Genomic DNA, 14,548 nt, shown 5'->3' with positions numbered 1-14,548 from the left:
AGAATCAATGAAAAACTACACACAAGGACTGACAAACTGTGCAAATACAAAAACAAATAAACATTAATAAATAAATCATACGAAGAACATGAGATGAAGAGTCCACAGCAGAGCTTTTTACCCAAACATCTTCAGTTGCAGCACTGATACCTCCCCCACACCTCACATTTGTTATCAGGTCAGAAATAGGAATTTTGCCGAGGACTGGAAATGGGATTTAAATTGCACAATTTCTCAGGAAGTGAAGCAACCCACACTGCAAAGCAGCACGACCGAGACGGTGTTTTGGAATTGGCCAATCAGCAGCATGCAACTAGAATGGCAGCACTGCAGCAGAGCAGTTGCCACGATAGCTCCAGCAATCCTGGTTCAATTCCACCGCCAGCTCTGAGGAGTTTGTATATCCTCCTCGTGACCGTGTGGAATTCCTCTGGGTGCTCCGTTTTATTCCCGAAGTGTGCAGGTTAGTAGGTTAATTGATCACATGGGTGCAATTTGAAGGCTTGTTGGGTTGGAAGGGCCTGTTTACCAAGCTGTATTTTTAAATACATAAAATAAAAATTGAAAAAAATAAACACTGGGTAATGAGTAACTGAGGCACTAATCATCCACATTCATAGACATTACTATTGATAAACATACAAGGTCACAATTGACTAGAAATGCAGTGAACCAACCACACAAATACCGTGGCTACAAGACCAGATGAGATGTGGGCCAAGTAGCTCATCTTTTGACACCCCACAGCTTTTCACCATCTCCAGGACACACATCCAGAGCTTGAAGAATTACTCTCCGCAAGCCAGGATGAGCACAGATTCAACAACTCAGAAAGCTCGGCGCTGCCCAGGACAAAGCAGCTGCCGTCAGTAACACCTCGATTACCTAACCAAAATATTCATCTCCAAACTGCAGCTGCAATCAGTGACAGCAATAAAATACATCGCCATTACTCATCCAAGTTCGTCTGACACTATCGTGCAGTTGTTATCAAGGACAAGGTCTTCAGGTAAGCTGAAACACCTGTGGATCCACCTCCCAGTCACACTTGGAAATATATTCAGTGACCACTTTATTTGGTGCACCTATCCATTAGTGCAAATATCTAATCAGCCAATCATATGTCAGCAATTCAATGCACAAAAGCATACGGACATGGTCAAGAGGCCCAGTTGTTGTTCAGACCGACATCAGAATGGGGAAGAAATACGATCGTAATGACTTTCAGCGTGGAATAATTGCTGGTGGCAGATAAGATGGTTTGAGTATCTCAGTTACTGATCTCCTGGGATTTTCACACAGAACAGACTTCAGAGTTTCAGAGAATGGTGCAGGAAAAAAAAACAAAGAAAATCCAGTGAGTGGCAATTCTGGGTTGTTAATTAGAATGGTTAGAGGAGAATGGTCAGACTGGTTCAAATTGACAGGAAGGTGACAGTAACTCAAATAACCACGTGTTAACACTGTGGTGTGCAGAAGAGTACAACATGTCAAACCCTGAAGTGGATGGGCTACAGCACGAGTCCATGGGCATGCACTCAGGTACCTAATAAAGAGGCCACTGAGTGTATTTCTGTATTATCATTTGATCATCATTGGGATTAAATATTTTTAAATACCCACTAATAGCACAACGGCAGAACTTTGCCAGAGGGAGGTGATGATTCAAAATGTAGCTCACCATCATCTTTTCAAGGGCAATAGCAGAGTTCATCATCTACATCCCAAAAATGAAAATTACTCATGCATTCAATATTTAATTTCATGTTATATACAGTGTAAGATTAAATTTGTTTTTAATAGCAACTGATGTATCAATGGGTACCTGTTCACACAAGTTCCCCAGGATCAATGATGGCTCTTAGGTGAATAAAAAGTTCAATTGGATCTCTGACTGCTGTTTATAAAGGGGCACCTTCGAGTTCCTACTGCCCATGATTACTAGTCTGCAGTTAATGGTAATCCAACTCTTGCAAACCACTTAAAGCAAAACAAAAATATAAAAATTTTCCTTTTATTATCAATGTCTAAGGAACTCCAAGCCAACAGAACCTATAACATATCAGATATAGGTTGTAATTAAAATCAAACAACCACGTCATCTACTGGCTAAGAACTTTCCATATTAGCTCATATCTAACCAATGTTTAGAAGGCTGAACTAATTCTGTCTGTGCGTCACTTGTTTGCTTGAGCTCGAATAGTGGTCAATATCATCCTCGAGTCCAATGAACTGTGCTGTCAGATTAGTGTATTACTGACAGAGTGCTGGCACATAAGCAAGTTTGAAACAGAAGCTGTTCTTGACAGGATGCAAAAGATCCCAAGATACCACTTTGAAGAAGAGTTCTTCCTGGTTTCCTGACCACCATTTCACTGTTTATACAGAATCAGGTTTAATATCACATGACATATGTTGCTTATTGGCAGCAGTACATTGCAATACATAATTAAAAAATGCTAAATATATTTTAAAATTAAATTAGTGCAAAAACGGAGCAAAAAAATATTGAGGTAGTGTACATGGGTTCATTATCCATTCAAAGCATTTGAGTATGTGTCTTCAGGTTCCTGAACCACCTCCTTGATGGTAGCAATGAGAAGAGGACATGTCCTGGATGAAGGGGGGGTCCTTCATGATACATGTCCTCAGTACCGGGGAGGATAGTGCCCATGATGAAGCTGGTAGACTCTACAGATTTTTTTGATCCTGTGTACTGGCCCTTCCACATCAACAGTGATGCATACAGTTAGAATGTTCTCCAACGGTACATCTGTAAAAATTTGTGAGTCTTCAGTCTCCTGAAACTCCTGATGAAATAATCGCTGTAGTGCCTTTTCTGAAAATGCATCAATATGTTGGGCCCAGGATAGATTCTTCAGAGATACTTACATCCAGGAACTGGAAACCTCTCACCCTTTCCACCACTGATACATTGTTAAAGACTGGTGTGTGTTCCTTCTACTTCCCCTTCCGGAAGTCCATGATCAATTCCTTGGTCTTACTGATGTTCGATGCAAGGTTGCTGGGTATGACACCATTTAACCAGCTGATCTATGCATCTCACTCCTGTAAGCCTCCTTGTCACCATCTGAAGCTTTGCCAACAATAGTCATGCCATCACCAAATTCAGAGTTGGACATTTGAGCTGTGCCTAGCTACACAGTGGTGGCTGTAGAGAGACTAGAGCAGTGGGCTAAGCACACATCCTTGAGGCGCACCAGTGTTAATTCTCAATGAGGAGGAGATGGTATTTCCAGTCTGCACTGACTGTGATCTCCCGATGAGGAAGTCAAGGATGCATTTGCAGAGGGTGGCACCGAGGCCCAGTACTCAAGGTTGTTGATTAGTACTGAGAGTACGACTGTGTTGAACACCAAGATGTAGTCAATAAACAGTATCCTGGTGTAGCTATTGCTATTGTTCAGGTAATCCAAGGCTGAAAAGAGAGCCAGTGAGATTGCATCTGATGTAGATCTACTGAGGCAATAGGCAAACTACAGCAGGTCCAGGTCCTTGCTTAGGCAGAAGTTGATTCTATCCATGACCAACCTCTCAAACCACTTCACATTTGAAGGCTGTGAATCTGGACCATAGATGTTGAGGCAGCTCACCCTGCTCTTCTTGGGTACAGGTATGACTGTCACCCTTTGAAGCCGCTGGGATCCTCCAAATGCAACAGTGAGAGAATGAAGATGGCCTGGAACGTTCCCGCCAGCTCTTTATCAGGTACACCATCAGGGCCTGAAGCCTTGTGAGGGTTCGCCATCTTGAAAGATGTTCTGACGTTGGCCTCCAAGACAGGGATCACAGAGCCACCAGATGCCGCAGGGATTCACAAAGGTCTAGTTTTATTCACCCTTTTAATGCATGCATAAAGGCACTGAGCTCATCTGATAGTGAAGCATCAGAGCCTTCCATGATGTTAGGTTTCACCTCGTAGGAAGCTATGGCTTGCAAAGCCTACCAGCACTAATGTGCATCTAATTCAGTCTTTAACTTCAACTGGAATTGTTTTTTCACTCTTAAACTAGCCTTCCATACGTCACAGTTGGACATCTTGTAATGTTCTGCATCACCAGTCTCAAACACCACTTACCTAGTCCTCAACAGACGAGAAAAATAGTTCAACCATGTCTTCTTGTATGGGTATGTCCAGTATGTCCCAAAGGCATCCACACGGGTCTTGACGAAGTCAATGACAACTGTGGTGTACAATTCAAATTGGAGGACGAATCAGAATCAGGTTTATTATCACCGGCACGTAACGTGAAATTTGTTAGCTTAGCAGCAGCAGTTCAACGCAATACATAATATAGAAGAGAGAAAAAATAATAAATAAGTAAATCAATTGCAGTATACATATATTGAACAGATTAAAAAGTGCAATAATCAGAAATACCGTATATTTAAAAAAAAGTGAGAGTGCCCAAGGGTTCACTGTTACCATCAGGTGGGAGGTACAGAAGCCTAAAGAGACACACTCAGCAACTCAGGAACACCTTCTTCCCCTCTGCCATCCAATTCCAAAATGGACAATGAATCTTTGGACACAACCTTGTCTTTAAAAAAAATATGCAGTATTTCTGTTTTGCACATTTTTAAAAATCTATTCAATATACGTAAATAAGTAAATCAATTATAGTATATTTATTATTATTTTCATTTTATTTATTTATTTATTTTTTCTGGGCTAGATTATGTATTGCATTGAACTGCTGCTGTTAACGAATTTCACATCACATGCTGGTGATAATAAACCTGATTCTGATTCTGGTTCTGGAACACAAAGAACCGTAGCTCTGCAGGTGGTGAGCACTCATCGTCACCCTACTTCTGAAATTCAGCAATCTCATCCGACCTTTCCAACCACACAGACGTCTTCGGGGATGCATAAATTAGTAACCAGGGTGCCCAATAATTCCCCTTGAAGGGAACGATTTCACGCAGTTTAATAGTTGGTAAGTCTCAAACACCCTTTCAACTTTCTCTACAAATCAATGGAAAACAGGTCACATAATGATACAATGCTGGCTGGAACCAAATGATGAAATGGAACCAGTGAACTTGCCAACCCCAAGGGTTCCTCGAGGTGTTCAAAGTGACCTCTGCTTCATAGGTGCAGTCAAGAACCATCTTCAGGGATTATGAGACCTTACACGGTTGTTCAATCACATTAACTGGAATAGTATAAAGGTAGCTTGCCGAACACCAGCTTTATCCTAACAATCAGAATCCAATCTGAATCTTTGTCAACACAATTTTCGCTGTTGTGATCTTCATCTTCGCCTTGACATTTGTTTGCCACTACCATCGTTCCATCCGTGTCAACTCGCTCCCATCGTCAACATCCAAAAGGCATTCCCAGTTTGTGTTAATTATTTGTTGATGGATAAATACCTACAGCACTATCCCTAAGGGTCTGGAGGCAGTGAAGCCGTGAATTCTAAATCTGATAAGAAAGAGAAACGACAGAAAGTGCATCAATGCAATCTTAAGTACCTGGAGTATGATTTCATTCCGTTCCTGTCAGATCAATGACAAAGTGTCTTGGTTGCAATATTGTACTGTCTAATGAAGCCATGAAACCATCAAAATTGCAGGATCGCTTCCATAAAAGACTATTTACTGTATTACTCAATTCCAGGAGATGAAAGAAGCATTTGAAAAGCATTGTACAGTCAAGTCATATGCCAAGAAAGCTAAAAATGACCTTCATAGTGGTATCATTGCTTCTTAAAATATATCCAAATGATAAAAAAGTGCGGAAAATCTCATACAATTGGTGAAAGATTGTCTGCTGTACCAGAAGTGCTCACCACTATTCTCAAAATGGATATCAGCATTTTAAAATCAATTCCTCTGAGCAGTAACTCTGTAGTTCACTGTACTGACAAAATGAGTGAAGACTGAGTGTTAGCTTTGAACAAAGCTACAAAAAGAAAAACAAAATCACAATTTGGGATACAACTGGATGAGTCAGCTGAATGAGACAAGGCTTTGCTAATAGCATATGTACAGTTGATCAAAAATGGAAAAATTTATGAAGAGATTCTCTTAAAAACAAATATCAACAGAGAATCAAACTACAACAAGCTCAAAATGTATACATAGGATAAAAGTATTCCTATTAGGAACATGATTTCTTGTGCAACAGATGGAGCACGATATACGACAGGTTGCCATACTGCTTTAGTGGCACTTATGAAAAAAGAAATTCCAAGTCTGCTTGTAATCCATCGTCAACATCTCACAGGCAAAACCTCAGCCAGTGACTTTTCACAAGCGTGACCCTTGTGATATCTACTACCAACAAGATTAAAGCTCATCCATTAAATAGTAAAATATTTTTCCAGTTATGCCAAGGTAGTGATGAAGAGCTTGAACGCTTCCTTCCCCACACTGAAGTGTGTTGGCAGTCAAAAGGCTACAACCTAAAACGTTTCTTTGCAAAGTGGGAAAACTGGAAGAGAGCTTGCAAGAAGAAATTATCAAAAATTCAGAATGATGAAAAAGCAAAAATGCTTTTCAAAAATGTCAGCTTTTGTGGAATGTGGCTGCACTGACCTGGTCTTTGGAGAAGAGCCAATGTTGGGTTAGCATTCCATCATCAATGGTACAAGGTTAGGGATGTGGGGGAGCATGGTGTGCCAAGTTAGATCTTGGCACCATTCACCTGGATGATTTTGCCAAGTTGGTAGTATGTGGGTGAAATAGTAGGGGAGCGACACAAAATCTTTGAATGTGGGGAGTGAAGTGTTAAGAAACCTGAGGTAATTATAGAGAAGAATTCCTTTAATCCCCTCCCTGAAGTGGTCAAGGGGAACCAAGCCGAGAATGCTGCTCAGCTTCACTCTGACGGACAAATCAAAGCAATTAAAAAAACATTCACACACGTAACAGACAACATAATTATCAGTTGGAGGTTGGCGCTCTTAGCTGACATAGCACATTACTCGGAATTCTCTATCCCTCTTCTGGTGCCTTCTCCTAAACCTTCTTTGATCAGGATCTTAGTTAACGGACATAAAACTTAGCGCTTTAACGCCAAATCTTGTTTGATAATGTGATAATGTGACTAATCATCTTGGCAAATAAATGTACCACTGTGGGCCTTCAAGGCCCAAATTAGGGGGAAAACTGGAGGTAGAAGAGTCTGCGTCACAATTTTGCGTATCATCTGCATGTGCGTCAAGAAATGCAAGTTAATAAAAACTGTATTGATTCTAAACACACACACGCCTCAGAACAAATACTATTCCACATTTTAGTTTGCTGGGGAATTTGTTAATTCTGCGGGGAGGAGTGTGGAAGAAGTGAGAGGGGAGAAGGAGTCACCTGCATGCATCTATGTTTGAATTTGTTAATTTCTCCAGTTTGGCTCTTTTTTTTGTAGGAGCTGTTCTTGGAACTACTGCCCTCAGTGAATAAATGTTATGAGAGCCAGGTGTGTTAATCCCTGAAGCTGGAGATCACATAAATGAGCGAGATCATGAAGAGTGTACGATACACAAAACTCTGCATTATGCCAGGTATGACAGGCAAAGTCAATACCCTCACACCTCCCTTAAATAAACCACTGGGGATCTCTTTCAACAGTTCTCACTACATTTGGGCAAAGGTCAGGGAGTTTTTGCCTGCTTGTCACCCGATCTTGTAACATTACACCAGAAGATACCTGAACAGTGTGACTCACAACTCTTTCTTGTTTAACGCTTCCAAAAGCACCACAAAAGCTTGAAAAAAAAATGCAACAAAGGCAAACTTTTTATCCTTATTATTCTCTGAAATAGAGTGAATACAAACAGGAACTAGAATCCACAATAGCAATGTTGCACTGGAAAAAGAAGAAAGGAATTCTGCTTCAACCATTTCTGCCTGGCAACTTTAGCAAAAACCATTGGGAATTGTTTGAATAGGGAAAAAATGCAACTGCCATTGACTAAATTAGAATAATTGGATTGGAGAGATTACAGAATTTCCTACTGCAAAAGTAAATAAATAGAATTAATAACATATTCTTTACATTACAGGGTGGTAAATTTGCACATCCTATGCCCCAAATTCAATAACTACCAGACTATAGTTAAATAGGTCAACCTCAAGTACACACTGGTAACCTCCACAACATGGGAGGACCACGAACCTCAATGACCCAGAGAGCTACACTGGCTGGAGTCAAGGCTTTCTGCTTTGGCTCTTGGTAGGATCACCAAGACAAACAGATCAAAGGGTAGGGGCCACACTAAAAGTGGTCTACCAGTCCTCCGGGTTAGGGGGTTCAACTCAGGGCTAACAACCTGATGGGTCCAAAATAAATTGTTATGGAAGCGGCAATAAGGGACATTCATTGCTCCCCTAAATACCAGCCATGTACGCAAACAAGTTGACAAGTGGAGCTCTGAACAGGAACAGAAAGGAGCTCCAACAACAGACTTACAGGTGTAAAACTGGCAATGGGATCTTAGAGAGTGGAATATTAACTATTAAAGGATATATAGGTTTTGAAGAAAGAAAATGAGAACTACATTCACTTACCTCAAATTTTGAATGTTTTAGGTCAACTTCACAAGTTTAAGATATTAAGGAAACCCGATGAGGTGCATGGAGAGAAACAGTTTCTGTTGTTTGGGAGCAAAGAACTGAGGAAGAAATGCACTCAAGGCCAGGCAGCATCAATAGACAGGAAAGGCAAAGTGAATGTTCTAGGGCAGACGACGAAGCGTCTTTCAGCGGAAAGGTTAACTGAATCTCCCCACAAAAGATCTTATCTCCTGCATATTTCGAGCACTGTGCGTATTTATTTCAGGTTTCCAACATCCACTTTTTGCTTTCTTATGCAGAGTCTGAAAGCCAGACCCCATCTATTTAGGAGTAAAATTGCTGAAAACATCACACGAGGGGCAACAGCAGCTTGGAACTCTTTCACAAACGTTTGGTACTGGGCCAATCTCTTCTGAATTTCTGTTTGCCAAATCAAATAACACGATGTACATGGAACACAGGAGCAGGCTGGGCACAGCCAGATCAAGCGGCACAATAACGGCCACTGTTCTACTGGATTTGTGCAAAGCTAAAAGCAATGATACATTTAATCACCGCTTCGGCTAAACGTGTTTGTCCTTCGGGACATGTTTACATCGAATGCTGTTGCAATTGTGATATTGCTTCACATCAGAACAAGCACATTCTGGGCAATCGCAACCCAAAGTGGAGTTAAGCTATCACTTTCAGCCCATTGCTGAGTGGATGCGTACCTCAAACTCAATCTGCACTTCTATTGCTCTCACTGTTCCTAGTCATACGTGTACTACATTGCAATTATCAGTGCAATTTGAAATTACATTTCAGTAAACAAGAGGGACAAATAGATTGGTCAACTTGCCCAGATGAATTTATTTTTTTTTTTAAAAAGGTGGGGGGAATGATACAATCCTGCCTTTTGTGGCTGTGTTAGGTTTGACCTCAGAAATTACTGCAAGCCAGTTCCAATTCTATCTCCATGGATAAGTAGGAGGCACTAGTTCCAGTTGTAAATGGGTTATAAATGGACTTAAATGTACTTGATGACAGAGCCAGAGGTGAAATAAGGGAACTCCTGTACACTGAGAGTTGATATAATCTGCAACGTATTGTTACCTGAAAGGAACTTTTGAAAAGAGATTGCATTTAATTTCTGAAGAGGGGACAAAAGTTTGAGAGCTCTCGGACTAACTAGGCAGCTCTACCGTTTTTGAAGACCTAGGAGAGGCACAAGTTGCTAAATTCCAGATGTAATTTACTTTCTTTTATACATTAGTTTAAGAACAAAAAAGGCAATTTTCTTTTAATGATCACTACAAAACCATAAAACATGCCACTCAAATGTGCAAAGGATGAGAACATCACGTTCACTTAAGATCCTAACACTCATAACTGGCTTTTGTTCGAAGTTCAATAAATTCCAATTGCCACCTTAAATAGCAACACATACAATGAATGCATGGGTTGTGGTGACAGAACCAACACTATTGCCAACAAATACTAATTGCAGCTGTTAAAAAACTTCATCCCATACCATGGTAATCTTTAATCAACACTGCCTCTTGGACAGCGGAACAGTTACAAGAAACACCCCAAAATTGGCAGAACACTTAGGAAACCTGCTTAAATGGACACAATTCACACGGTAATTCTAGCCAATAACATCCACTGACAAAACTTTCCAGAAAAACCATGGAATGATTTTTACTACCTTACAAAAAAAAAGAGCTCCTGGCCAAGGCAGGTGACCACTAGCAGGTTTTGAGAAATATCTAAGAAAGAAGTTTGTGAAGGAATCCAGAGTTAGAGACTTGGTGGTTCGAAGTCACGTGCCAGCAATTGAAGGGCAGAATCGGAGTAGAGAGATTTGAGAGGATTAAGAGGGCTGAAGAAAGTTTGGGGGGATTGAAAGTAAAAGAATTGGCAAAGAAGTGATCAAATTAGCAACAGATACATCAATGAAAGCTTACCAAAATACTCTGCCTTGGGGTGTGCATCCAATTCTTGCTCCAGACGCTCAGTGAGAGCTTCTAGTTTTAATTCGGCTGTTGACGGTCCTGGGTCCTGCTGCATGAGGAGAGGCTGACAGGGCAGGCGTACCTTAGAGGCAGAGTCTTGGGTGCTGTAATCTGGATCATGGTTCAGGGTTGAGGTGGACAGGTGGGTTTGCACTGGGGCCAGGGAGCTAGGACAGGAAACAGCCCCAGGGTGGGCCTGGGCAAAAGCATCCGGCAGGCCCATGGCCAGACTGCTGGGTACACTGGCAGGTCTGGGACCAGCCCAAGACGGCCGGGCATCAATCTCGGGGGCGCGATGGTTGATTTCGGACCAGTCCGGGCCAGGGTTCGCCGAAACGGATGGGCTGCGTTGACTATGCTGGGGTAGGGCTCGGTGCTTGCCGGATTCACCGGCACCTGGGGCAGAGTGAGGGCTGACCTGAAATTGGATTACCTCTTTTGGACTGGAGGAGAGCTGATGGGTCTCCAGGAGACTGGATCGAGGACTGACCAGGCTGGACCTCGAGTCACCATCCTGGTGACAGCCTGACCTGGGGCTCGACTGGGAATAATTTGGGGCACCAGGTGGAGTGACACTCGAGGGAGGGCCATGGGGTTCAGGCCCTGAGTGTTCAGTGGTAGAACTCTCATGACAAAGGCTGGGCCTGAGGGTCAGGTCTTGAGAGTATCGGTTGGGTAAAGGCTGTCCCGGGTGGCCGGGGAGGTTGGACACTGGTGTGGCAGACACTGGAGGCTTGGCTCCAAGCTCCCCACTGAGGCGATTCTGAGGCCGGGCTCTATCAGCAGAGGGCACGCTCTCGGGATCATTGGCCATTGGGCCAAAGCCGCCATTGACTCTGGCAGCAGCCCCCTGTGGATTTCCCATGAGTAACATCTCCTGTTGCCTCTGCAGGTGAATCCTGTTCATCTTCGAGGCGAATACCCGCCGGGTCTCCTCGAACTCGGGCTTGCAAGCCTCCTTGTTCACCCTGAAGAGCCCATCCTTGGATGCCTCATACATATTCAAGTCCTCAATAAACTTGCTGGCCTCCAGCCCCAAATCCTCGTACTTATCCATGCTTCAGTTGGGGGGGGGGGGTGCACTCTAACCTTCAATGGGGGGGGGGGGTCCACTCTTACCCTGCTAAACTCACTGCCCTGTGCTAATGGTGCAAAACCCTAACAGTGCCTGTGGGGAAGAAGAGACACAGAAACACAGTTGAAGTCTACAGACCCATTAGGTTCCCCCCACCCCGAGCTAACTACTTTTGCCTCGTCACTGTGAACAACAGAATGCTGGAGGAACTCAGAGAATTAGGCAGCATCTATGGAGGCAAAAGATGCATTTCAACCCATGAGACTCCACATCATAACCAAAAGGGTACAGGAAGGATGGTGAAATAGAGTAGGGGAGGAGGGTAGAGGAGATAGGAGGGCAGCATGGAGTGGGATGAAATAGAGGTTTGTAGTGATAGGTGGACAGGACAGTTACACCTAGCACCATGTAAATCATGAACACCAGAGATTCTGCAGGTGCTGGAAATCTAGAGCAACACAAACACACAAAATGCTGGAGGAACTCAGTGGGTCAGGCAGCCATCTATGGTGGTGAATAAAGGGTCCCCTTAATGGTCCAGGCCCAAAACGTCAACTGTTTATTCCCCTCCACAGATGCTGCCTCAGCGGTGAGTTCCTCCAGCATTTTGTGTGTAGCACCAGGTAAGCTTTGATTTCACACCCCTGTTGACTAGAAATCTTTCCAGCTCCCTTTCAGCCCTGGTGTAGGGTCTTTCACCACTGCCCTCCAAAGAGGCTGGCTAACTCACTGAGTTGTATGCTCTGTACTTGCTCCGGACTCCGGCACCTGCAGTTCATGTTGTCCTCAATCCCGCCAGGCATTAAACTCGCCACAAACACTTCTCGAACTCGGGATGCGCGAAATCTCCTTCCGTTTGCTTCCAACCCCGGGACGCATTAACGCCACCCCCCTTCTCTCTCCTCTCGTTCCCAGTTCCAGGGATACAGTGGCCATCCCTTCCCTCCCTCTCCCCGCGAGTTCCTGGCTCTCTTGCCTCCACACCCACCCCCAGCCCCGGAATGTTAACAATACCCCCCTTCTTTCTCTACCCACCCCCCAGTTCCCGGCCGGGATATGTCAGCCCCTCCCCCGTACCCCAGTTCCCAGGATACATTAACTAACCCCCTCCCTCCATAATTTCCAAACAGGATACGTTAACCTCAGCTCCCCGCCTTGTTACCTATCGAATGAAAAAGCCCAAAAGCTGCCCCATAAACTCCGCCGCGGGGGGGGTAAAAATCACTTCCAAAGCAGAATTACAACATCTGGAAGGTTTGCCGAGTGCTTACCCGGATTCCCCTGCACACACAGCGGGGCAGCCGCCCCACCGCTCCCCTCTCGATCACCGGGCGCCTCTCTACTCCCACCATCCCATCGCCCGCAAACAGCCACGCAACGCGGAAGCCGGCCTCCAACTTTTCAGGCAACTTTCCTGAAGTTTGACTTCCTTTCTAGGAAGAGAAAGTTTAAAAGTCTCGCCACGGACGGCGGCGGTCGCAGGCCGAAGCGCAAATAGCTTGCAACACCAACGGCCAGATAGTGACTGGCACCCACAGGGACAAGGCAGGAATGTAGCACTCGGCAAATAGTTCAGAGAGGAGCGGACGGACACCGACCGGGAGGTGTTTCGCTGGAGAACGAGTGCAAATCAATGCGCTGGCAATCTTGGTCTTAAAGAGAAACCGTGCCGAGACCTCACAATTTAAAAAAAATCTTACCATTCATAAGAAATAGGAGCAGGAGTAAGACATTCGGATCGTCGAGCCTGTTCCGACGTTCAATAAGATCGTAACTGAATCCATTTCTGTGCAACTTTCCTCAATTCCTTTGATTTCCCCTAACACCCACAAAAACAACTTAACTGCCCAAGTACATCAGTGTTTCACACATTTTACATTGTTGTCATCTTACTGAGTGTGTCCACTTCTGTTCGAAGCTTTTTTGCACCCCATCACTATTTGTATTCCCACTTAGTTTTTCCCATCTAGGTCAATCTTCAAAATGTCATATTTGGTTTTCTCAGACAGATCGTTATTAAAGATTCCAAGTGGTTCAGCCCCAACACCAATTCCTGCCGCACGTTACTGACCGCATCCTGCACACAAGTCAAGTCGCACTTTATTGTCATTTCGACCATAAACTGCTGCTACAGTACACAGTGAAAACGATACAACGTTCCTCTAGGACCCTGGTGCTACATGAAACAACACAAAACTACACTAGACTGTGTGAGACAGCACAAAGCTGCACTGGACTGCGTAAAACAACACAAAAACTACACTAGACCACAGACCTACACAGGACTACATAAAGTGTACAAAACAGTGCAGGGCCGTACAATAATTAATTAATAAACAAGACAATAGGCATAGTAGAGGACAAATTTCGATATAATAATAAATGATGTAGATGTCAGTCTAGCCTCTGGGTATTGAAGAATCTGATGGTTTGGGGGAAGAAACTGGGGTCCTCAGAAAGACCTGTTTATTACTTTTTTTGATGTTTTCTATCTGCTAACCAACTCATAGTCCACGTCAGTGCATTTCTCTAATTTTATCTTCTCTAACCCTGTCCTGTTTCAGAAAGTCTTACCGGAATTCCAACATATCCCTTCCAGCTGAGGCAACACTTCACCTGTGAATCCACTGCGGTCGACGATTGTACCTTGTGCTCCCGACGCAACCTCCCCGACGTTGGTGATACCCGTCATTAATTGAGGGACGAGCACCTCCACTCCATCCTCCAAAAATCAGATTCCCTGTGGCCATTTTAATTCCCATTCCCTTTCTTGTTCTGACATATCAGTCCATGGCCACCTATTGTGTAATGATATGGTGACTCAGGGTAGAGGTACAATACGTGATAGCCTCCAACCTGATGACATGAACATTGATTTCTCCTTCAGGTAATTTTTTTCCCTCCCCTTTTCCTCTTACTCTGTTCCTCACTC

At 43.7% G+C, this 14,548-nt stretch overlaps 1 protein-coding gene across 2 annotated transcripts in view; it reads right to left on the bottom strand.

The window, feature by feature from the left end:
- Positions 1-13,194, bottom strand: part of limd1a (LIM domains containing 1a) — a 48,423-nt gene extending 35,229 nt beyond the window's left edge. The window contains exons 1-2 of one of the 2 annotated variants that reach the window (XM_059945183.1): positions 12,888-13,194; positions 10,494-11,709 (exon numbers count right to left, since the gene is read on the bottom strand). In XM_059945183.1, the coding sequence (XP_059801166.1) occupies positions 10,494-11,598 (1,105 nt within the window). In that variant the 5' untranslated portion in view covers positions 11,599-11,709; positions 12,888-13,194. The remainder of the gene's footprint in view (positions 1-10,493; positions 11,710-12,887) is intronic. The other variant, XM_059945185.1, reaches the window with a different exon arrangement.
- Positions 13,195-14,548: the final 1,354 nt, after the last annotated feature.

Source organism: Hypanus sabinus, chromosome 20, assembly GCF_030144855.1.
Source record: "Hypanus sabinus isolate sHypSab1 chromosome 20, sHypSab1.hap1, whole genome shotgun sequence".
Classification (NCBI taxonomy): Eukaryota; Metazoa; Chordata; class Chondrichthyes; order Myliobatiformes; family Dasyatidae; genus Hypanus; species Hypanus sabinus.
The sequence above is the reverse complement of the archived record's forward strand: the minus strand, read 5'-3'. Positions and strand labels throughout refer to the sequence as shown.